At 44.8% G+C, this 26160-nt stretch overlaps 1 protein-coding gene across 2 annotated transcripts in view; it reads right to left on the minus strand.

The window, feature by feature from the left end:
• Positions 1-26160, minus strand: part of BMPER (BMP binding endothelial regulator) — a 231678-nt gene that overhangs the window by 181473 nt on the left and 24045 nt on the right. For both annotated transcript variants that reach the window (XM_040964857.1, XM_040964855.1), the window contains exon 3: positions 16440-16539. In XM_040964857.1, coding sequence (XP_040820791.1) covers positions 16440-16539 — 100 coding nt within the window. The remainder of the gene's footprint in view (positions 1-16439; positions 16540-26160) is intronic.

Genomic DNA, 26160 nt, shown 5'->3' on the forward strand with positions numbered 1-26160 from the left:
AAGCACCAACACAGAGCTAAGCTCCTTGAACTACAGAAACACAACATAGTAAATGACACGCTGTCTCTCTTATACACAGAGACCAGAGCCAATCAACTTCTCTCCCCAAGAAGCAAAGCTTTCCCAGACAAATTCAGATAAGTTAATTTTTTAAAAAAAGATTTATTTTATTATTTCTATTGCAAAGTCAGATATACAGAGAGAAGGAGAGACAGAGAGGAAGATCTTCTGTCCGATGATTCACTCCCCAAGTGACTGCCATGGCCAGAGCTAAGCCGATCTGAAGCCAGGAGCCAGGAGCCTCTTCCAGATCTCTCATGCGGGTACAGGGTTCCAAGGCTTTGAGTTGTCCTCCATTGCTTTCCCAGGCCACAAGCAGGGAGCTGGATGGGAAGCGGGGCTGCCGGGATTAGAACCTGCGCCCATGTGGGATCCCAGCACGTTCAAGGCGAGGACTTTAGCCACTAGGCCACAGTGCCAGGCCCAGATAAGTCAATTTTCAATAGATACTTGTTCTTTGAAAAAAAAAAATCTGCTTAGGTCCAGCAAATCAGTGTTTTATTTCTTGTCTTTCTTTTTGGATAGGCATGTAAACCACCAAATTTGCTTAAGTTAACCCAAACTTGGGAGTCTTTGAATTCAGACATCGTGCCACTTGGCTTGGGAAACACAGCGGCCAGATCTGCCATTCTTTGTTGCCACTTCTGGGCCACCTGACAGGGTACCCCTATTCTCTGGACTGGGTCAGTAATCCCCAAATTACCCCAGTCCTTCACAATTTTTCTTAATGAACCTCTTTTCAGACGCTGTTTTCCAGAAACATATGGAAGTACAATCAAACGGATAAACATAAAAATCTGACCAGCCATTCTAGGATTTAAATTGTGTCCTTAAGAGTTCATTTAAAACAGGCTTTTATTACTCTTCAAGGCTGCACCTACCATGAATCCTGCAGGCAATTTTGCTTATTTTTGGCTAATGGGAATTTTATAGCCAAACCATTTCCTCAATCTCCAGGGAGTGAATCAGACCCATGAGCTGAGTTCTTGGAGAGCATTGTGTGGCCCCTCACCACAGCATTCTTTTCCTGGTTTTTTGTTTTGTCTGCCAATAAGGAATTCAATGCATGACTGAAATGAAATACTCAACACTAGAAAAGACATGGTGGAGAGCTATTTTGCTTAATTTTTGCTAACTATGAATTCAAGCCTAAATATACAAACACATCAGACGAGTATACAGAATCATCTGCAAATTCAGCTCCCTTTGTATATAAGGAACAAAAAGGTCTCCATGTGACTTCAATGGATTTGTAATCTTTGTTTATTGGAGACCATAAAGTGATGAAATTGTGGTTCACAGCTTCATAACTTTATAGTATTATAACCCATACCATATCTGGCATTAATATTAAGTTAATAAATAAATTATATGAATCACAAATAAATTGGGCTTCTCTTCATTAAAATATGCTTTTGAACTCTTCATGTAATGAATACAATAAATGAAGATGCAACGCATTAAGGGATAAAAGTGCTTGCAACAATCTTTCACATGAGCCACATCACCCATGGTTCTTGCATGTGTTCTGTTCTTATCATAAACGCTTCTAATTACGGGAGTGCCTTGCTGCGGGTTACATGTCATTACAATGACGATTCTACCCTGAGCCCCCACTGCCAAAGAGACATTACTCACTGCTGCTCATCAGCCAGAAAAAAAGAAAAAGGTGGAGCTCCCACGAGTCAAAGTGGAGAAGAAGGAAAATTGCATCACACCAGGAGAGCCTATTCTGTGAAGTCATCAGCTTGGCTCTCTAATGACCCCGGAGGTCACATCCAAAGATGGGTTCCTGAGAAATATTATGAGAACTACTACAAGAATAAATCCCCAGCGGGATAAAGAGAAATCAGACAGAAAATTAAACTGCTGCATAATTACTATAAGTGTACTTGATTCTCCATGGGGGTTAATTTTCTTATCATAAACCACAGTTAATGCCTGGTTTTAAAAAAATCAATGAAACCAAGGCTCAGAAAACCAGCATTACTTTGCCCAAGGCACATGGCCTGTGTCTGTTTCCCTCTCTCCCTGGGTTCTTTCGGACACATGGAACAGCTCAGAACGACAAAGCTGTGATACAAAAAATGACGTCCCTGGGGAAGACAACTTGCTGCTGTCTTTCAGTGATGTACCAGGGTCGACTGAAAGCCACCATTATAAGATAAAATGCAGGTTTTGTGACCGGAGTGGCTGGAGCTGATTTCTGTGGATTTATGTTCCAACTCTGTTCTAAACGCCTTAACATTTGGCCACCAATCATCCAAAGCCTTGGGCCTTGTGACATTAGGAAGCAACAAATAATGAAGGCTCAAACTCAAACATCTACAGTTTGATTCATGCTTTTTTTTTTTTAATGGAAATGGGTTTCACAGTTCAGGGTGCACGGTAGCAGCCAGAGGAAAATGATTTATTGAAAGGCAGCAAGCAGTCAACAACTTCACGGGACAAATCATGGTGGCTAAAGACAAAAAGCCATGAATGAGACCCTCAGTTGGCCCAAGGTAATGTCAAAGACATGAGTGACTGTCTCTGATGAACACACAGAAGAAGCGAATTGGCTTGCCATCCAACACACATGTGAAATGCCATCTGTGTGACTCATGTATATAACAGCTCTGCATGGTTTCTATACTTGGGGAAGCATATTATATGAGGTAACTTTTATAGTTGGTTAAATTGTGTATTCAGGATGCAATGAGGGAAAAAGATGTCAGAAATATTCCACCACCTCCATTTTTCTTTTATGTTTTATTCTGAAATAATTTTAGATTTAATGGGGATTGCAAATGAATACCCAGGGAGGTTTCAACCAACCTCCCCCGGTGTTAACATTCTGTGTGACTATAGTACAACTTCAAGCCAGAAAATGAATGTTGGCACAATTGAAAGAGCTAACTCAGTCTTGACCAGTTTGCACACACTCATCTGTGTCTTTGTGTGCACGGTTCTGCACGGCTTTACCGCGTGTACACTGCTATCATTAATAACTGCCCCTCATTACCAGGTACCCTCTGGCTTTTCATCAATAGCTCCATGTACTGTGCTTCCTTCCTCCCTCTCTAAGTGCTGGTAAACACTATTCATTCCTCCAAGTGCATAATTTTATTACTCAAGAATGTTACATTTTTTAAAATCATGTAGGATGTAGTCTTTTGAAATCGACTCTTCTCCCTGAATAATACTTTTGAGCTCCATCCAAGTCGTTTCCTGGACTGACCGATTGTACTTGGTGAGCACTGAGCAGTCTTCCCTGGTTTGGATTACTGCAGTCTGTTGAAGCACAGCTGGGTTCTTCCTACTTTTTTTGCCTAATAACAATACAGCTTCCATGGCCATCTGCATACAGGAATTCATATAAACACAAGTTTTCATTTTACTGGGGAAAATACTCAAGAGTATAATTACTGGGTCATTCAGTAAATATAGTTTAGAGCTTTAAGAATCTGCCATACTGATTTCCAAGGTGTCTGAACCAGATGACAGTTTCCCCAGAACTTGCTGTTGTCAATTTTTCTTGTTGCTATTTTCATAGGTGAAAAATGATATTTCACTGTGTTTTTTACTAGCATTTTCTTCACTAATGATGCTACCTTACATGTGCTTAATTTCCATCTATATATGTGTGTGTGTGTGTTTTATGAAATGTCTCCTCATTTCTTCCATTTCTCTTTTTTTAAGATTTATTTATTTTTATTGGAAAGGCAGATCTACACAGAAAAGGAAATACAAAGATCCTCCATCCACTGGTTCACTCCCTAAGCACCCACAATGGCCAGAGCTAAGCTGATCCGAAGCCAGGAGACAGGAGCTTCTTCCGGTCCCCAACTCAGGTGCCAAAGCTTTGGGCCATCCTCTCCTGCTTTCCCAGGCCACAAGCAGAGAGCTGATGAGAAGTGGAGCAGCTGGGACACAAACCTGTGCCCATATGAAATCCCAGTGCTTGCAAGGCAAGGATTTAGCCACTGAGCCATTGTGCTAGGCCCTTTTCCACTTTCTGGTTAGACTTTTTGTTCTCCCACAGAGCAACTATTTGGCTTCATTTTTGATCCAGCTTCCTGCTAACAGACAGATAACTAAGATAGTGGGTTCCTCCCACTCCGTGGGAGACCTGAACTCCTGGTTCAGCCTGTCCCTGCCTCAACTATTGTAGGTATTTGGGAGGCGAGCAGGTGGATGGAAGATACTCTCTCTCAAATAAGGAAGGGAAGCAAGAAGATAAAATCATAGCTAGATAAGAGCATTATAAAGAAAAATTCACTCTACGTTGGTAAATATATCAACCTATGGGTCACGAGAGAGGCAGCCAAGTATCTGGCATGAAAAGCAGCCACCTACTTGGGTGATCATTCACACTGGGGGAGGAATAAAGCCCCAAAGGAGGATCCGCACCCATGCTGGAGCTGCGAGAGGCACCAGCAGGAGCTCCACTGAGAATCACGCCGGCTGCCTGGAGCTGAGTGGAACCACTGATTTCTGGGCTTTAGCTTGTCAGCAAAGACTGACCTTTTTAACATCTGTTTCTTTCGTTAGTGACGTTCGTTAAAATGAAGAGAAACGTCTGTCATATTGTCACAGGTGTGTTGCTAATATTTAACCACTGGCTCTCCCCAAGGAGAAAATCAGAACATCCTGATTTTGCAAGATGTTCTAACGACAAAAGCACAAACACTCCCATCAAATTCCAAGCTATCAATGTGAAGTCACTGAACAGAGCTAAGAACTTAAGTACTCCAGAAAACAACTGTGCACATGACTGCTTAACTTTATTATTAAATGCTACTTGCTTTAATATCAAAATGGTGTACTCGTACTGACATCCTAGATCATACCATGTACTCCTTAACACCCAGCTATAAAATTATTACAGAATTCTAATAATCATATTTTTAGTTATGAAACTGCTGAACACCAGATCCTAGCAAAGAACACAGGTGCCAGGCAGGCCCAACCAAAACATCCTCCTCTGGAAGGAGGAATAAACAGAACGTGGCACATGTGTACAAAGGACTATTATTCAGTCTTGTAAACAATAGAATTATGGTACAGGTTACAACATGGCTGAACCTTAAAGACATCATACTAAAGCGAAATAAACCAGGCACAAAAGGAAAGTGCTGTGTCACTCCATTTAGAGGAGCTACCCTGAGCCGGCCACTTTGTAGGGACCAAAAGTAGACTAGAGGTTACCAGATGTAATGAGGAAGAGAGAATGGGGAGTTTTTGTTTCATCATGACACAGGGCTCTAGTTCAGTATGAAAGATAGGGAATGTGGGGAACAATGTGAATACATTTATTGACACTGAACTAAATACTTAACACAGTTACAATGGTCAATTTTATGTGTATCTTATCATTGTAAGAAAAGAATACAGTTGCCTGGGCCTACTCATCGGAGACTATGATTCACTTGTTGTAGGGTGGGGGCCAAGGCTATGGCTATTTCACAAAGTAGCCCTGGAAATTCTGAGGCACAAGTAAGTCTGTCATCTTCTCTTGCCCAGTCTCTGCATTTCACAGAAAAGAAAGCCAAAGTTTGGGAAGAAGCAGCTTGGTCAAGGTCAAATGACTTGAAGTAGCAGAGTCTGGAATGACTGCACAACCAGGGCCAAGTTCTGTTCCATTTTCACTTCATTATTCAAGTCAGTGAGAGTCTCTGTGACCTTCGCACATGGAATTTCCTTGTGTAGATGCCTTAAAATGCTAGCCTGCATTTGCATCCAGCACATTGGAGCAGCTTTCCCTCTGGAGATCTGGATTTGTCACCCTTGCTGCCACAGTCCCCAGAACACAACAAAAATCCCAAGTGAGCTTCAGAGAAGATTCAGAACTATCTGGCAGAGGGATCCCCACCATGTTCAACATCAGTCAGCTGATATCCCAGCACCTTCCCAGATAAACATCCTGAGCCCTTCATCCACAAGGCTACTGGAAACAAAACGAGCCGGCCCTGGTGTAATAAGCTGAGATGGAGTGAAATGAGGTACCAAAGTCATGGACATACCAATGCACTTTGATCACCTCCATTATCATATCAGCCCCAGTAAACACTAGCCACTCTGGCAGACAGATTTCTAAGGCAAACAGACAAGCGCTCCAAAATCAGGAATTCCAAAAGTGAATCTGGTACATTTGATCCTTCAAAATAGGGTGGGGACAGGAGGGAATGTCTCAACTTCAGAAGAGATTAAACGAGAGTGTTCTCTGGTCATAACCCACTACAGATGCTTATCCATGCCTCAGGATGATTATTTTTAAAAACTCAGTAGAGGGCCGTACTCTCGTGTGTCTTCATAAACAGATGCATGACACAAACACTGAACCTGCTACTGGAGCTGCCAAACTGAAGTAGCAAACAGAGAATCTAGGCATGGGGGTTCTAAGTCAATTGGTCCTTTCTCAAGGTCTCTAATGATACACCCCAATTTTCCACTCCAGATACCCATCTTTATTTATGTGCCACTTTATAGCCTACATGGAACAATGCCATTAAAGTCTCAAAGGAGAGGCCAGCATGATAGTCTAGTGGCTAAATCCTTGCCTGGCATCTGCTGGGATCCCATATGGGCATCAGTTCATATCCTGGCTACTCCGCTTCCCATTCAGCTCCCTGCTTGTGACCTGGGAAAACAGTCAAGGATATGGCCCAGAGCCCCAAAACCTTGGGACCCTGCACTCATGTGGGAGACCTGGAAGAAGCTCTTGTCTCCTGGCTTCGGATTAGCTCAGCTCTGGTCACTGTGACCACTTGGGGAGTGAACCAGCAGACAGATGATCTTTCTGTATCTCCTTCTTTCTCTCTGTGTGTGTGTATGTGTGTGTGTGTGTGTGTGTGCGCGCGCATGTGTGTGTGTGCGTATATATGTATATATCTGCCTTTACAATAAAAATTAAAAGAAATCTTAGAAAAAAAGAAATCTTAGAAGAGATGATGATATTTTAGATTCTAAGATATTTAGAAATGAGAACCATGATTCATCCCAGCTGTGAAATAGAAGACAAGAAAGGTAAAAATCACCCTGAAGCACTGAGTATTTTTAGAGCAGGGATATTACTAGTAGTCACAGAGTAGTTTTAAAATCATCTGCAAAAAATAATAATAATGATAAAAGAAAGAAAAGAAAAAAATCTCAGAATTAAATTAGAGATGTTCTATAAAGAGGATATTCACATCAAAATGAACATATCAGGTGCCTCGGACATCTACAGTCACAATTGCTTAATATTAACTTCACACAAAACAATGAAAGAGTTACTAAAAGTTGCATTTGGGATATCGCTGAATCCGAGTATTAGTACTGAAACATGCTAAAGCCACTCCCACGTACTGCTTTTTGTCCTTTTGGCTAAGATCAAGTGCAGCCACTACCATAGGAAAATACACATGATTTCCAATTGACAATGCTTCAATTCATGATTTTCTTAATTTCAAGATAGCGGTGTCTTTCACTTTCAATCCTGTATTGAGATGATCCACACATCTGTAAAGCAGGCCTTCTATTAGACTATTCGGTCCAGCTACATGAAAAATGTGCAGTTGTTTTGAGTGCGTTTCGGATGAGTTACAAGCTCCAGTGTGTTAGATGGATTAGGTATATTTTCAAGTTAGTAGTATTTTCAACCTACTTACAATTAGCATGGGATTCCCATTGAGGAGCACCCCTACACTTAAGCTGTGATGGGTTTAATGATTTTTTTTTTAAATAAGCCTATGGAATTCAGTGAAGCAACCAAAAAGTATTAAGGGCCTAGGACTGCATGAAAGACATCCAGTCATTTTTCATTCCGTTTATTCATTCTCATTCTCCCCCCTTAACATTTTCACTTAACTTTTATGTGAGTCAATGGTAATACACTTGTAAGTCACACATCAAACTAGGACAACTGAATTTTGGTCCCAATTTCCCTTTCTGTTAAACTTCCTCCAACACAAATGTAGGTGGAAGCAACCATGTGCCAAGCAGAATAAGGAGGGCAGACAACGCTATGATCCTCTGACCTCACAGTTCAGAAAATCAAAACGCTCAATTTGAAAAGTAGCTAATAGTGTCGAGAAGGGGACACTTGGCTCCGTGGCAAGCAGCCCTGGATGCCAGAAGCAAACCTTCGTGATGTCTGAAGAAAGGGTCCAAGATGGCATAGGTCAGAAAGGCAGCCCAAGCCAAGCAGAACAATGTACACAAAACTCCACCGCAGGAAGCAGCACAGAGCATCACAAGGAACAAACGGAAGACTCCTGCTAGGAAGAAGGCAAATGAAGAAGGGGTGTGACATGAGCAGGTGCCAGGCTTTGCAGTGCTTGGTGGTTCCCTAACTTCAAGAGAAGAGGCAAAGGCCAAGAGAGTATCTGCCACACCTGCTGTGTGCAACATCTGGATTTATTTGAACACCATTCCACTGGTTGCATCTCCTTGCCATGAGCCCTACAGCTGCTCTTTGTGAATCTTGTGAGAATTCTGGGATGGTCCCCAAGATTTAATCCAGCTGTTGATCCATGCTCCTTGTGTAACTCTTCCCCGAGTGTAGGCAAGGCCTAAGAAGAGAATGTATGGCATCCCTGTGATTTGTTATGCTATCCGGCAAAAATGAAGACACTTCAGTGATGTAATTAAGTTCCCTAATCATTCTGACTCTGAGTTACTAAAAAGGGAGATCTTCCTGAAAAGGTCTCACCTAATCACCGCAGCCTTTAAAAGGATCAATAAGGAGAGACCCGCTCTACTGGCCTTGAAGAAGGAAACTATCCTACAGCTGCAAGGAGCGAAAAGCATAGACGATGGTGGACGTTTTTAAGGGAACCCTGAGCCTTTGATGAGATTCAGGCACTGATAACTCCTATACTGCTGTATTGCAAGACACAATCAAATCATATCCAGAATCCTAAAGAGGAAAACTGAGACAATGAAGGAGGGTTACTGCAGACCCCTAAGTGATAATAACTTGTTATGTACCAATAGGAAATTAACACAGTAGGAATCAGCAACAGAAAGCAGCTAGAGACAACAATCAACTTCTCATGTAGCTGTCAGGCACTTGGTATAGGAGACAACAGGGAAACCAGAGCCATACTTTAGAAACATAAAACTCATACACACTAGGTCAGTAGCAAGCTCTGGAACTCTAACTTCCTAACTGAAAGGCAACCACAAACTATTTAAACTGCCTTCCAAAATTTTACAGAACCAGATCCCACATGGGTGCCAGTTCTTGTCCCCGGCTGCTCCACTTCCCATCCAGCTCCCTGCGTGTAGCCTGGGAAAGCAGGAGAGGATGGCCTAAAGCCTTTGGATCCTGTACCCATGTGGGAGACCCAGAAGAAGCTCCTGGCTTCAAAGCAGCTCAGCTCCAGCCACTGCAGCCACCTGGGAAGTAAACCAGAGGATGGAATATCTTTCTGTCTCTCCTCTGTAAAATCTGCCTTTCCTTAAGATTTATTTATTTTTATTGGAAAGGCAGATTTTACAGACAAAGAAGAAAAGACGTCACCAAAGGTTTGCTTCTGGCATCCAGGGCTGCTTGCCACGAGCCAAGTGTCCCCTTCTCGACACTACTAGCTACTTTTTAAATTGAGCGTTTTGATTTTCTGAACTGTGAGGTCAGGGGATCATAGCGTTGTCTGCCCTCCTTATTCTGCTTGGCACATGGTTGCTGCCTGCTACATTTGTGTTGGAGGAAGTTTAACAGAAAGGGAGATAAAATAAAGGGGTGTTTTTATGCACCGGTTCACTCCCCAGATGGCTGCAACAGCTGGAGATAAGGTAACTTGAAGCCAGGAGCTTCTTCCAGGTACCCACGCAAGTGCAGGGCCCGAAAGGCCTTTGACTATCCTCTGCTGTTTATGCAGGCCACACGTAGTGAGCTGCATTGGAAATGGAGCAGCCAGGATATAAACCAGGGCCCATGTGCGATGCCAGCACCACAGCGAAGAGGATTAATCTGCTGTGCCAGCCTACCAGCCTACCAGAATCTTTTAAGGCCTAAGTATAAAGTAGCTAAGACAAGCCTGACATGGAAAGTTAGTCTCTGTTTTAAATTTCCTTATCCGTTTTAACAACAAAAACATATTTTTACGAAGTACTATTTTCACCTCCTTTTAAATAAATAAAGTCATTTTTGTTTAAATGCCATAATAGCCTGTCTTATATTACAATCTATGAATGATAACATTTTATGCATCTTTTTTCAGTTAGAGAAAAAAGAGGAGAAAAGGAAATTCCTGTTGCTTTTTTTATGTTGCTTTTTTTTCCCCCTTGTTTTTCAAAACATATTAACAATCTCTACTCAAATTTCTGGAGCTAAATCGTTAAAATCATTTTTAACACATGGGTTAAAATACACATGCAGGTGTTCCAGAAGGGAAAAACTACCATCAACAAGTACATCCAAAGTTCTCACAAACACGAAAGGTAGCTCAGAGGCAGGAAGTCCAGCACAGCAGCCATAGTATCAGCATTCATACAGACACGTGTAAAGCTAGAAGAAACATTCATTGAAAGAAAAGACATGTGTGTGCACACACGTGCATATGCATGTGCTATAGACCTAGTGTACCTTAGGAGAACTTTCAAGGATCTGGCACCAGCGTCATCACCAAGAAATGATGACAAGATAGCTGAGGCCAAGAATGGAAGAGAACCTTACTTTTAACTATAGGTGCTTTTGCCTGCTTTAATAGATCACCTCTTCTATTAAACATAGTTCACGAACCTAAGCACTCACACACTCATGACCAAGTAAAACTGATTTGCCATACTCAGATATTGCTGCCATGATAAACAGTGATGGCTCCTGGAGGAGGAGAAGAAAAAAATTAGGGGTTTCCAAAACACGACAATTAGTAGGATTGACCACTGCCTGTTAGGCCACAGGCTGTTCTCATTCATTTCGGCAAAGCCCTCTGCACACATCTTCCTCTGACACCGCTGGTCCACCCAGGCTATTACAGGCCCTGGCATGGCAAGGGGAGGCAAAGTCAGGGGCTACAGAGAGGAAACGGTAATGAGCATAGGTCTCTCTCTCCCTTCTTAGTCTTTGTGGTTCCCATACAACTCTTCCTTCTGTCCCATAGGCAATGAGATGGCAACAAGAACAAGACACTTGGAGCCTGAAACCCCTCTCTGTCTCAGTAACCTGGGATCTCTTAGAAGCTTCCCTATTTAACAAATAGGGATTTAAGAAACTAAAATAGTATACACCACCTCAGGGTTGAACCACAACAACCTCTATGAAAACATCAGTGTCAAGTTTGTCTTTTCTTCCAAAATATTCCCTAAAACAGCTCAGGTATCTCATCAACCTTTAACCTAAACGCAGGTCGCTCCTTCTTTGGGCTGTGAAACCTGGGGCAAACTACATCCAGGATGATCCCAAATGATCACCACACAAAGAAAGCAAAACAGAGGTTGAGGAAACAATCACTCTTTTGTTTGGGCAACAGACAGTGCAAAGTTACGACTGCCAGAAAGGGTTTGGTTAAAAGTGAACCACCACTTTGGTACACTGTGAACTCAACCTTTCCATCTTAAAAAGCTTAAACAATAGGACAATGCACTTGATCCATGAAGAGAGCAGGATCACTTTTACTTAAGCCTTTCTTTAGATGTTTGTGCCTGTTTTTGGTAGCCGGCTGGCTTCCTCTTAGAAAGCCAGATGGCAATGTTCTAGAAGTCATGACCGTCTGCAGGTCATTCTTGAGGCAGCCCAGGGGCATGGGGCCTTGTTCATGACCTTCTACCACACAAAAGGAAACTTATGGCTAACACTGCACAAGCTAGTGCATGACTCATCCTCGCCTCTTAACTTCAGCTGGTCGACATCAGTGGGCCTATTTCCCTGAAGATTCTCCACACGTTTTGCTTTCTAATTCTTTGTTTCATCAGAAACTATCATTGTTGACCGAATGTTGAAAATCAGTGTACAAATATTTCTATCTCACCTATTTTCCATCTTGGGAGGGACATCATGTTTTTAAAACCAAATATAAAACTCTAAAAAAAATAGATAAAAGACACAATTCACAAGCTCACAAACCATAGCAAAATATGAGAAAGCACAGAGAAATCAAAGAGAAAAGAACAGAAAATAAATCCTACTCAAAAAAAGCCTAGTTTCTTCTTCCGTCAGAGTACTGTGGACAATTAATATCCCGTGTTCTTTATGAGGAAATTGCATGGAATCTGACCTATAAATGTCTGAAACACACCTTACGCATTTATGATCCACTAACAACAAACACATATGCAGATAACAAATACATTATTGTTCATGAAAGAACTCAAATTAAAAGGCTGGGTTTTGGTCCAAGTAAATACAGAAAAGCTGCCAAAACCATCTGATGGACTCCCAATGATCTCATTTGTTTTCATCAAACAATATTGAGTTTTTTCAAATTAGATTAATCTTTTGCCCAGTAACTAAGCTATTTGGATAAGAATTTAAACCATGATTAGCATAAAAAATAATCTCAAAATTACACTGAAATGCTTGCTGGAGAGGAATGAGTTATAAAACATTGACTTTCCTGTTACGAGGCATATTCACGTTTTGAAAAAGATGATAGCAATTTGGTAGGCAACACCAGCCCATAAACACCTGGTACACTTGCACAGAGAATAATGGCTGAATTAACGGAACCGCACAAGTCACCTTATTAAATCCGATAGGTTCAGAAATGGGTGCATACCTACACACTTATAAAACTTTTCCAAGAAAACGTTTGGGAATGAACGTGTTCACATTTCTGTCGTCAAGAAGATCTAATCTTCCGTTCTAGATCCTCTTGAATAGCCAACACCCCCTTCCCCGCTCCGCCACCCCACGAGGAAAAGAAGTACAAGCCTTGACAGGATGCTGTGGTGTTTCTACTGGATCCCTCAGCCCTTCCACGCACAATCAGCAAGCAAAGACTTAGGGCAGATATGTTTCAATTCAGTAGGTCTGGGAGGAAGCCAAGTAGCTGGCACTTTAACAGATCCTGGGATGATCCGGGGTGCCAGGCGATGTGTAAGAACTGGTTCATGACTGTGTGTGTCCGTGACATTCACCTACCAGCCTTCCCCCAGAGGGATGCAGGCTTCATGTACAACCTGGCAAATAAAGACTGCAACTTCTTTAGACCTCCAGCTTTCTCACAAAATTCTTTTAAAAGGTGGACATTATGCCATGATGTGGTCATTTGGCCTGGTGAGCACCCTACAAGTGTTACTGCATCTTCATCCATAAAATGGGACTGTAATAATACTTCACATGCTGTGGCACCATTTCGAAGACTAGAGAATGAAATGCAAAGATCATCTTATTTTGAGAAGTCTTGAAATCCATGCATACCAAATGTATCCAAAAAGTCTGTCAAAATGAGCAGAGTTGGAAAAAAAAACTACAGATTATCATGCCAAAATAAAATTAAAGGTTAATTCCATTTTTCAAAAAAAAACCTTTCTTTTTAAAAGATAAATTTTATTTCTTTGAAATGAAGAGACACAAAGAGGGGTGAGTAGAGAAAGAGATCTTCCATCCACTGGTTCATTCTCCAACAGCAATAATGGCCGGACAGGGCCAGGCTGAAGCCATGAGCCTAGAGCTTCATCTGGGTCTCCCACGTGTGTACAGGAACCCAAGCAGTCAGGCCATCTTCCACTGCTTTCCCAGGAGTAACAGCAGGAAGCTGAATTGGAAGTGGAGTAGCTGGGACTCAAACAGATGCCCATAAGAGATGCTGGCATGACAGGTGGCAGCTTAACTTGTTATGCCATAATGCCAGCCCCAACAAACTTTTTTAAAGTTCCTGTTTGCTGTGAGCATTCAGGGTGTGGTTCTGGGTAAGCCTTACCACAGGGCCCACCTGTTGCTGTTTGGATGAAGTGAATCATCATTTCAGTGACTGTTATTACTGGGTAAGGCCCAGGAATCTGCATTTTAACAGTTGTTCTACAGCCTACTAATTTCTAAAAATTATTACTTATTTACTTACTAATTTATTTGAAAGGCAGTGTGGCAGAGTTAAGAAGGGGAGAAAAAGAGAGATCTTTCATTCTCTGGTTCACACTCCGAATGACCACCAGTCAAAGTCCAGAACTGAACCTAGGCCTCTCACTGGAAGGCAGGGGCCCAAGCATTTGGGCCATCATCTGCTACTTTCCCAGGCACATTAGCAGGGAGCTAGATTTGAACTGGCTCTCTTATATGGGATGCTGGTGTCAAAAGTGGTTGCTCAAATTCACTGCACCACAAGACCAGCCCAATCCATTACATTTTTAGAGATCTCATTCAAACGATGTCCCCCAGCAAAAGGAAAGACAAACAAGAAACAAAACTCAAGGGTCACCACTTTCACTATTGCTTCATCCAGTTAGTAGAAGTAGATGTTGCTCTCCCAGGCACATCCTGAAAGGTTCTGCCAGAAACACTGCCTGCACCGGAAGCCTGCTATCCAACCACATGATGCAACCATTCCTGCACCTGGCCCCAGGGGCTTGGTTGGATCCACTGTCTGGGTCACAGGTCCACATCCCGTCTCAGAGTACTGGGTTCAATACCCAGTTCTGGCTTCTCACTCCAACTGCCTGGAAAGGAGGGATCAGATAATTGGGTTCTTATCACCCAGATGGGAGACCTGGATGGCGTGCTCTGATTCAGGCTTGGTTTTGGAGGTTTTAGAGAAAGAAACAGACAGGATCTCAATCTCACTCTCTCAAATAATTAAAAAAAAAAAAAAGAACCTGCAAGAGGCAGTATTTTTGAATAGTTGTCTTTCAAAATACAAAGCTCAATCCATCACTGATCCTGATACAGTAATTGATCTGAAAAACAAAAGGTTCAATTTCTTAGCTAAAAATATACCCTTTTACATTTGATATTCTATGTATCATGCTATATAACATAATCATTTCCCAATATAATTAAGCCTTTTATGTAAGATGACTTTATCTAAATATGCCGAGATAGCCTTTGTTTTTAAAATAAAGTATTATCACGCCCAATGTGATAACCCAGAGGCTAAAATCCTCGCCTTGCATGCTCCAGGATCCCATACAGGTGCCAGTTCATATCCCAGCTTCTCCACTTCACATTCAGCTCCCTGCTTGTGGCCTGGGAAAACAGGAAAGGACAGCCCAAAGCCTCAGGATCCTGAACCTGCAAGGGAGACTGAGAGAAGCTGGCTCCTGGCTTCGGATCAGCTCAGTTCCAGCTGCTGTGGCCTCTTGGGGAGTGAATCAGCAGATGAAAGATCTTTCTGTCTCTCCTCTCTGTATATCTGACTGACCAATAAAAATAAGTAAATCTTTAAAAAATAATAATAAAGTATTATCAAACTTCTGCTTTAATACAATTTCTTACTGAACAACTCTCACAAGTAAGAGAAGTCAAAACCCCAGTGTTAGTAGGGTACATCATTGCTGCGGGCATGATCAGAAAGGCAGCAGGTGGCTGTCTCGTCTGTCTCTGCCACATATGAATGACACACTGCTGTTCTGTGTAAACAGAGAACACAGTCAGACGAGGAGCTGGCACCTCGACGTATCAGGTCCAGCCTCCACCTGCAGCACCAGCATCCTATATGGGTACCAGTTCGAGTCCTAGCTGCCCTACTTTGGGATCTAGCTCCATGCTAACAACCTGGGAGAGCCCCCATGTGGAAGGTCTGTGAAAGCTCCTGGCTCTGGACTCACCCAGCTTTGGTCATTGCAGTAAACGAAAATAAATAAATTAATTAATTAATTAAAAAAAATAGTTAAGGTAAGGCAAAATGCAAAGTGGTTTCCAGTTACTATGGGGACCTACCAAATATACCATTAAAGCCCCAAGGACCTTCTTAAGAATCTTATTCCCAGCATATTTCCTTATATCCCAGTATTTCCTTACGACCATTATAACCCAATGCTCTTCGTGTTCCACTTCTTGCATCCGTGCCAGCACAATGCTAACATGCAAACGCCCAACAATATAATCACAAATGTGCAATGAATATTGGGAGTCTCCCACCATCGAATAATATGCATGTCTCAAGGACAATGTGCCCACAGAAATGAAGATGTCGTACCCCAGTGTTAAGTGGGGGAGGGGAAAACGGCAATGATTTGATATGGGTAGTCAGACACGAATCATGTGAGCAGTCTTACACAGGAATGAAACGCAAAAGGAGCTGCACCAGCCCTGGGCCACCCTGGGCCTTAGAAAACAAATCGTATATGGCAATGTTCACCATACCTTCATTCCTCCAGCAAGAGTCCCCTGCCTCCCAGCCTCCAACATACACACACACACACACACACACACCCCTCACCTCACTTCCCCACACACAGCTGCACCCGGGCCCAGAGTCGAGTGAAGGGGATGGGCCAAAGAAAGGGAAGTAAAAACCCCTGCAGAGCCAGCTCACCTTTGCAGCGTTCACAGCAGGTGCCCCTCTGTTTGATGGCCAGGGCACAGTCTCGCGATAGCACTGGGCACTTCTCTCTCTTACACGTCACCTCCTTGTTCTGGGCAAAAAGAGACAAGAGACACACTTCAGTCAGGCTCCCCAGAGTCCTAACACATGGCTGAGGTTTTCCTAGTTCCCCTCTTCCTATGCTGCCTTCATCTTGCCAAGAAAACCCTGTGGTTGCACCAAAAAAAGAAGAAGAAAAAAAAGAAAGAAAAAGAAAAAGCTTTCGCTCTTCCTGGAACAGAAATCTCCATCTGGGAACAGGGGAGTTTTTTGAGATTAGAGGCAGATGAGAAGGGAATGAAAAGCGGCTTCTTTACAAGCCAGCTTTGCCTAGATAACCAAACGCTGAGGGAAGAGACTTCTCCCACTCCGTTCTAAGGTTTCTTTTAGTACACACTACAGAAATGATAATATTTGTGCAAATCATATTTTGCCCATTGGGCTACCTGGGCCAGGACTGCATCGTGAGAACAAAAATATTTTCACACGGCTGTCCAACAATCCTTAATAGTAGAGTGCATTAAAATGCAGCAATCTGAAGTTCCAACTCAAATAATGACAAAGTTGAGTATTGAATCGGCTCAGTAAGAGAAAAAATAATATTCCACATGCCAAGCAGAAACACAGTTGCCAGTGTTTTATAGCCATGGGACAGCTGCATTACATTAGCACTTATGCTAATGAAAGCATGGTGAGCATTTGCATCTTGGGTTTTATCCTCAGAGGTTAGCTATTAGAATGACTTAGAAAAGATCCAAACATGATGTATGCGCCTGTTCTTGTATGGGTTGCATGCACATGACCCAAAAACACCATGTCACAAAACTTCAACAAGATTTAAGCTTGAACAAGAGCTTACTACAGGCGAGGTGCTGCGACTTTTGTTCTCATTAAAATCCTATATGAGTCAATAATGTCATCATCCCCATTTTCACAAATAACAAAGTTTCTGCTCAGGAAAGGCAGCTGACTTTTCAGCATTACGCACTTCACAGTGGGCGAGGGGAATGCCAAGCTGAAGCCCCCAAGGTGCGCACACACACCCATGTACAGCCACCTTCCTTGGCTGGTATGGAGGCAGGCTGCAGAGGAGCAAGGGACCGGCCCGGCTCACCTGGTAAGGAACCTAGGACTCCCCGGAGTGTGGGAAATCCCAACTCAGCCTTGACAGTGACCTTGAGAAGATTCACAAGTGAATGCAGAAACCTCAGTGTCATGATTTCACCTTTCCGGGTCCAGAACCAAATGAGAGAGAGAGAGAGAGAGAGAGAGAGAGAGAGAGAGTGTGTGTGTGTGTGTGTGTTCTCAGATAAAATTCAGGGATTTCAGGAGTGAGGTGGCCCTGAGTGTCCTCTCTCTTCTCCCTGCCTTCCTTCCTGCCTGCCTCTTTATAGCAAGTGCTCTTATGAGGTTAACCTCATCCTTCCCTGCCAGTTAGAGCCAGCAGGGAGCTCCCAGTAAGACAGGTACCTGCCTCCCAGTCCTGAAGCTCAGGCTCACAGGTGTCCCCATCCTCCAGCCAGGCTGGGACCTCACTATCCTCCAGGAGTGCCCCTGCCCTCCGGGAGGACAAGGTGGATGAAGGAGGTGTCCAACGTGAACCCCGGCCGCTCTGGCTCCTGGCCCCCCAAAACTCCTGCTGTCACTCTTCCTCAGAATGACAACGGCAGCAAAGCTACTTTTAATCCACAACTCCTAATCTTATGCTTAGAACTTTTATTACATTTCAAACGTTATGCAAGGGGACCTCAAAAACTTCACTGAAAGTGAAAATAAGACATAAATTCTGGTGGCACTGTAGCACAGCACGTTAGACGTCACTGCTTAGGACACACATGCACCCCTCAACTAAATGCTGGTTCAAGCCCCAGCAGCACCACTTTGGAGTGAGCTTCCGGCTATGGTATCCTGGGAGGCAATGGATGATGACCCAAGCTCGTGAGTGTCTTTTGCCTACCTGGATGAAGTGCCAGGTTCTTCCCTTTAGCCTGGTCCTACCCTGGCTAGTGTGGGAATTTGGGGAGTGACTCAGTAGATAGAAAAGCTTAGTCTTTGTCTCTTCCAGTCACTCTGCATTTTAAGTAAATACAAATAAGGAAGTAACCATTTTGAAGAATTAATTTTTAAATCCATGCATACATTTTTCGTAATATGCATTTTGCATGAACATTTTAAGATTCTTTCATGTGCATGGATTTCAAGGCATTTTACACCAAAAAAAACTGAATTCCATTTAGCTTTCTATGATCTGCTTCCGTTTTCGAAGCCATCGGCCATAACCCCCGGGAAGTACAGCACGGTGTTGTTATCAGCGGCTTCTCTTTTGCAAAACATGACTAGTGCAGGCTGTATTTTCACTCAGACTCCCCTACTGTGGGATAACTGTGAATTTGTTCCCCAGAAGCATTTGTGCCTTCAGCAAATCTGGCCTCCACCGCACCCCCTCCCCGGAGGGAAGACCCCCTGAGACCCAGGGAGCTCAGAGCTCTCTGGCAGTCACAGGGGTGTGAGGACAGAGAGGAAGGTTCACACTCTCTTAAATACAGGAACTCGCTGCTAAATGAGAAACCTGGGAGCCAGTCAGAATGCATAACAGGATCCCAAGATCCATAATAAATAGCTTGTAATTACAGTCCAGCACAGAACTTATTCCAACCAGATGGTTTGTAGACTCACATCTGGAGAGAGAGAGAAGCAGAACAAACCCAAATCTTGGCTGTGGGTTTAGGGGGATTTTCCTCCTTCTGATTACACTCGGAGGGTCTAGAAAGTTCACATCGGTGGGGGCTGCAGTATCCGGTTATTCCCTGGCTGTCTGATTGGCAGGGATGTGGAGTACCCACACGGAATCCCCAGTCCCCAGAGAAAGCCAGGAAAACTCTAGAACCCCCCACCCCGCAGGGAGTCTGCATGCTCTGCCTCCTTCACCAGCTCTGATGGCTACAGAGCAAAGTCAAGCACAAGTTTGTGAAGAACACTCACTCTGCTGTCCCAGACTTTGCCAAGAGCCCCCCACACACACTTGTCCTGGGACCAGGGTCTGCAGAGAGAGGTGGTGCGGCCAAGCCACACCTCCAGAAGTCCCCCCTCCATCTGTGGCAGCCTCATGCCCTTCCCACCCTCCCCCGCCCCAGCCCACTGCTGTGACCCCAGCTCAGGCTCCTCCAGTTCACTGTTCATCCCCCAGCCGTGGTCTGGTACCAGCTCATATTTTCTGCACACTTATTAGCTCTGGGTTCAAATTTGCACATGTGCTCCTTTACCAAAAACTCCCTCTCACGCCCAATGTCTGTGTGAGGTACCGAGGCTAGGAACACGGGGAGAAGCAGGTATGGAATAGAAATACAAAGGCACTTTGTCAGAGAGGACGAAACTACAGCATAGTCACTCTGGTACAGTTTTTTGAAATCCACACAGTTGAATGGTAATAGACATAATGCATTAGCTTTTGTGTTTTTTTTTTTTTTTGCACAGAAATACATGTCTATCTTTCCATTCCATTTTCCGTGAGCTTTTTGGATGTCCCAAGCTAGAGGTGTGTCACTGAGGGGCTCCATCAGACAGATATTCAGGATGCAGACACAGCCAATCGCCAATTGGTGTCTGTATTCTGAGCTGCCTGTAGAGAACGGTGTCTTCCAGGTAGCTGTGAGGCAGCACGTGAGCTGAGCTGACAGGTGCAGTCACTCCCAGGGCCTGCAGCATTACCGTCACACAGGCAGGAACACACCAGCTGCTTTCTGGGAGCGAGGAGGGCTGCTTCAGCGCGGGTATCTATCGACAGTGTCTGTCGAGCCTTTGAAAGCTAGCCTGGTATCTCCCATTTTCTGCTTATTCCAGCTGGAATTTGACACTACCCAGATCTAAGAACAACAGCAATGGTGGCTAAAAATAAATAAATAACAATTAAAAATGAATTCAGAGTTGTTCAGAGCTCACTAAAATAGGAACCTCATCGGTGAAAGACAGCATTCGGCACATCCCTCCTGTCAATCGCTTTCTGGGCTCAGCAGGCTGGCAACTGTCCTGTCATCAGAACTCTGACCCTGCAAAAAAACCTGCAACAGATACACCACAGCCCAGAGCACAGCCTCTGGAGGCGCAGCAGATGAAGTAAGTGCCCGCATCTACAAATAAAAAGGGGGCACAGTGAGTAAAAAAAAAAATCTACATGGCTGCAACAGAACTCCAGGAGGATGTGTGCCAAACCACAGAGAAGTCGCACGCAGCCAAGTTCAAACAGGATGCCGGCAGCCGGCACGCTGTGTCTGAGAGCTGCCACTAGATGGCAGCACCGAGAGCTCCGGTTTGCGGACCAGTGGCCCAGAGCAGGGATCCCCAGCGTCCAGAGCAGTGTCTGCTGCTGCAAAGGAGATTCTCTCCCCCAGAGGAGGGCAGAGTGGAGGGGTGCAGAGAAGATGGCACCCCCTGCACACACCAGCTGCTTTCCTCAACAAGAAACAGAAAGTTTCTGAGATGCTAGCGCTCTATTCCAAGCCCAGGTCTTGAAGATATTTTCTTTTTTCCAAAGAGTTTTCCAGAACCAATCCTCCTATGGAATATGGAAAATTTTACCTGACCTTTCGCTTGTATTAAAAAGAATCATAAAGTAAGAACCTGGGAAGGGGAAACATCGCTGCTTGTGGGATGAATGTAACGAGGGAAGAGAAGCACAGTGCACCTCAAAAAAATTCGAGTCAGAAATAGAATTAAAAGACAGGTTGATTTTGCTGCAAAACAGTACTTTTTACAATACATATTTTCCACAAAATTTCCTTAGTGACTATGGAAGAACCTCAGAAGTCTTGAGATAAGAAGGAAAATGGGAATAGCAGGGGCCATGTCGGCTTCTCCTGCAGCTGGGGAGGCCAGAGCCAGGCCAGGAAGGTGGGCAGACCACACCGGAGTCTCCCCCAGAAGGCGGCGTCCTCTGCCTTTGATCTCAGGGAAGCGTGGCCTGCTGTGGAGGCAGGCAGCTGTCATTTGGCAAATGGAGCAAATTCAAAGTGCCAGATTCTTTTTCAGAAAATCAAGAAGACTGAGAAGTCGTGAGTTTTAGAAATATTTGTCTGCCTGTTTGGTTTTGCTGCCCCAATGCATGAATCTCAGTATATCAGTGAAACACAGAGTCTGGCAGTGCCATGAGGGGGAAATGAAGAGGCAGGGGTTGACACTCATTGCTAAACCAGAAGTCCTTGGGTCTCCACCATACACACACATACACATGCACACACACACGCGCATACACACACACACACACACACACACACACACACAAGCACTCACATGCTTTCCTGTCGTTTCACCACAGGAGTCATAAATGGGGAAGGGGCTTCTAGATTCTTCTGCCTTTACAAATTCACCACCAAACTGTAAATACCCAGAAATGGACCTGTGTCCATCCCAAATGCACTGTCTCTTCCACTGTTGGCTGCTCTGTATCAGACACTGTACGTGGCAACGGAGCCAGTAGTGGAGGTGGCAGGGCTGCAGAATCAAAGGCTTGGCACACACATACGTCATTGTGGGGGAGAGGGAAAGAGAAAGGCTGGAAAGTTCCTCTTTTCCAAAATTGTTCAAGCCCTCAGAGTTAGACATGAGCAGATTGCCCAAGCCCTCCTGCCTGCCGTGCACCCTCTGCCACCCTCTGCCCCCCAGGGAGACAGGCGGATGGGGAACATTCCAGGGAACCAAGAGCCCAACTTGAGTCAGGGAGCTCAAGTGGGTGCAACATTTGGCCCCGTCTTCCTAGCAGAGAGCTTCACCAAGGAGGCACACAGGAGTGTCCCACGGGGTCAGCCTCAAGCTTACTCACATCGGAAGCTGTTTTTAGAAACACAGGCGTCTTGGGTCAAGTTTCCAAGGAGGAGGAACAGATCCAACATCAAGGTGTGTATTCTCACCGAAATTTCTAGTCTCCCCATGCAGGAAGTCAAAGAGGCGAACTCCCCGTTAAAGGGTCCCGCCTGCCCCGTCTGCAACCCCAGAACCCACGGGGACTGGACGATGCTGCTGAACTGGGGACCCAGCATCTCGCGGGCCATCTCTATCAATTCCCAATTAGGAGAGGAAGACCTCACGGGTACACAGCACCCTCCTTCTACAGAGCCTACAGACTGTATGCCAGCCATCCTCACAGATACAGGACTGGGCACACTGGAGCTGTGTGTCTTGGGTCTCTCAGCCAGCGAGCAGTGCGGCTGGGAGCAGTATCCGGTTCCCAGGCCTGGATTAAGGGACCAGCCAGGAAGGTGAGCGGCTAAGGCTCAGCACGTATAGGATGTATCACGCTGGAACTGGGTTAGATCTGACACAGCTCCTGAGGTTTTTAGGGATAGACTAGTATTTTGTTGAGCTAGTCTGGAGACTTTCTGGATCAGACAGGTGAGGTCTCCTGCCACGCTGCTTGCTCCAGTACAAGGTAACCTCACAAAAGTGACATGGAACAAATGGGCTAAGATTTCAGCAGGCAGACCTGACTCCAAGCTCTGAAGATTCCAGAATGTGTAATTGTAGGCAAAAGCTGAAGAAAGAACTGTTTGAACAGTATCCAAAGACCCAAAAGATGCATATTCCATTACTACTCAGAGGGAAATGGGATAATCACAGCGTTTTCCCCTCTGGGACAGGGGTCGGGAGAAGTCCCCACAGGTGACTACACACACGCAGACAGAGGTAGCGCAAGCCTGCACCTGCTCCAGCCTGTCTGCTTTGGACATCATCTGTTCTCAGCGACTCAGAAAGTAAGACAGCAACCTGGGATAGCCCAGTGGTTGCCAATGGCAGCATTAAATCTGATTGCTGATTTATTATTTTAATTAAGCTTTGACCTGCTTGTCGTTACTGATAGGACAACTGACTTACTCATAACTCTTACATAGAAAGAGCCAGAAGGGAAAGAATTAAAGGCAATTTGCCCTGCCACAAAGCCTACATGTAGAAGCACAGAGTTCTGGGTCTTTCTCTGCTCAAGAGGACGTGTACAAAAGCTGGGGAAAGAAAGAGAGAGAGAGAGACAGAGAGAGAGAACACTAACAAAACAATTTCCAGGGTAGGGATACTGAGGTTGAAAGAGGAAGGCCAAATTCCCAAAGGGAGAGAAATGGTTTCCCAAGATCTCTCTCTCCCCGCGCTGAGTGCATTCTGGGGTGTCTCATCTGGGGGCCCCATGTGAAGCCTTCAGCATTTAACCTATAGGAGCACCTCCAGGGTCCCTGCACTCACAAGGGTTTCTGTCGAACCCTTTCACATCAAGGTCACAGCCAGAGTGGACCCGCCTGGACCAGACAACGAAGTGACACGGAGCTTTCCAGGCAGGTTGCTGAATTTTAAAGACATCAGCATCTGACATTGCTGTAGTCCGGCCACACCATGCCAATCACTTGTGTGTTTTGTTATCAAACCCTTGCAACAATCCTGAACAAGGCATCACTTCTATTTTTACAGATCAGAAAACTGCAGCCCAGGGATGTGAAACGGCTCGCCCCGGCAGACAGGGCTAGCCAGAAGAGAGATTCAAGCCCAAGACTGTCTGGTCCCACAGCCGTGTTTGAGTCACCGTGCTCCCCAGCTTGAGTCAGAGGCTACCACGAGCCATCTCTCCCTGCAGTTCGGAATTTCAATGTTTGTCTTTATTAAGCATGCCCCATTTTCACGCCATTATAAACCTTGATGCTTTATAGTTTCATTGGGAAAACACAAGTAAAAATAGTGCCTTTTAGAAAAGACAGCTTGGGCCCGGCGCGGTGGCGCAAGTGGTTAAGGTCCTCACCTAGCATGCCCGGGATCCCATATGGGCGCCGGTTCTAATCCCGGCAGCCCCACTTCCTTTCCAGCTCCCTGCCTGTGGCCTGGGAAAGCAGTCGAGGACGGCCCAAAGCTTTGGGACCCTGCACCCGCGTGGGAGACCCGGAAGAGGCTCCTGGCTTCGGACCGGCATAGTATCGGCCCGTCGCGCTCACTTGGGGAGTGAATCATCGGACGGAAGATCTTCCTCTCTGTCTCTCCTCTCTGTATATCCGCCTTTCCAATGAAAAAATAATAAAAATAAATCTTTAAAAAAAAAAAAAAAGAAAAGACAGCTTAAGTCTCTGACTTAAATACTCAAAAAACACTGCCCAGGCTCTGAGCGCCTGCTCATTTGTAAGACAGACCAGAACTTGGACCCAAACCATCCAAGTCTTCTCAATTCTTCCATTTGGGCAGGAGGGTAGACTCTGCTGAGAGGTTTGCGGCCTCCTGCGGCCAGCACTTTGGAGACTTGACGATAAAAACTATCTTGCAAGGACATCATGCAACTCCTTGCGCTACATCTGCAAGTGTTGTTTCTCCTCCTCCTGTCTGGGTTCCGTGAGCCTTTCCCCCAGGAGACCTGGGCCCTGGCAGAGCCCGCCTCCTCCGGCCCCGCTAACGGCACACACTCGGAACAAAGCTGCCCTTGAAGCCCAACCATTTGAAAGACTTTATGAAGCCCACTGGGGCCCTCCGATTATTTTGCAACAAGTCATATCCCATGAAGAAATTCACTTCTCTGCAACACAAAACAGAGGGAGATTAAAGAAAAAAGGCAGGAGGGTGGAGGGAAGAAGTGAGACGCCCCGCTGTTCCGTCTGGCCAGGATTGTGTCTTTTAGTACCCATATCCTCTACAAAGACCAAGTGCTATGATATATTGCCCTCATACATCACTGAGTGACAGTGTTCTCCTAATACTGTACCTCGAAAACAGGACGTGGGCCAGCAGAGCGACGGGGGAGTCACAAGGAAGGCGGTTTGGTGTTGAAGTTACCTAACATTTTCTTCTTTTTATTTTAATGGACTTTAGTTTGTGGGCGTGGGTGGAATTGTTTGGGGTGCTACATTTTATTTCAGGGTTTAGGTGTGGTCTTCCTCCCACCCCCTGCCTCTGTTGCCCTTTTCATGAAACTCTGAGAAGAAAGAAACACGGACCATTAGAATGTGCCGGCTGCCCAAGCGCAGCTCTGATTGAAAGCAGGGCGGTGTCAAACAGCTCGGCGCTCTGTTTAATCATATTTTGAAATAGAACCAAAACATTAGAGATGGCAGAAAACAAAAGAAATATCCACCCAATAAAAACGGTAGCCCGAAGAAAGTAGCACTGTGTGTGTTTTATCAGATCATACACCATACGGGGGCTGCTGGCAACACCACGGACCCACGTAACAGCCACAGGATGGACAGCAAGCAGCCGATGGCTCAGCCCAGAGTCCCTGTTGAAAATGCAGCTCTGCCACTCCACTTGCAAAGCCAAAGATAGACTGTGCCCGCTTCTGCCAGGTCACCAAGTTGGGGACATTAACAGAGAGAAGTAACTGTTGGCCTCCTTCCTTTATTTGTACCCGAAGGCTCAAGTCAAATCTTCTCTCCTCTCTAACCCAAAACAGATTCCAACATCTGGGACAGGATGCAACTGGGGCTGCAGAGACAATTTCCAGGACAGTCCCCACTTGGAAAAATTTGCAATAGAGATAAGGGTGGAAGAAGCCCCTCCGGGGAACACGGCTTCACATACCAGTGGCCCAGTGGTCTCACCCTCCACCTCTGATTACTTTATACTGCCGGGCACCCTTCAGCACATAGTGAAAAATGAATCAGCTTTTCCCTTGTCCAAACAAGAAAATAAAAAAGAAAGAGGTGATGAAATCCTATGAATA

The sequence above is a fragment of the Ochotona curzoniae genome, unplaced genomic scaffold, assembly GCF_017591425.1.
Source record: "Ochotona curzoniae isolate NIBS_2020 unplaced genomic scaffold, NIBS_Ocur_1.0 scaffold_3835, whole genome shotgun sequence".
NCBI classification, from domain to species: Eukaryota; Metazoa; Chordata; class Mammalia; order Lagomorpha; family Ochotonidae; genus Ochotona; species Ochotona curzoniae.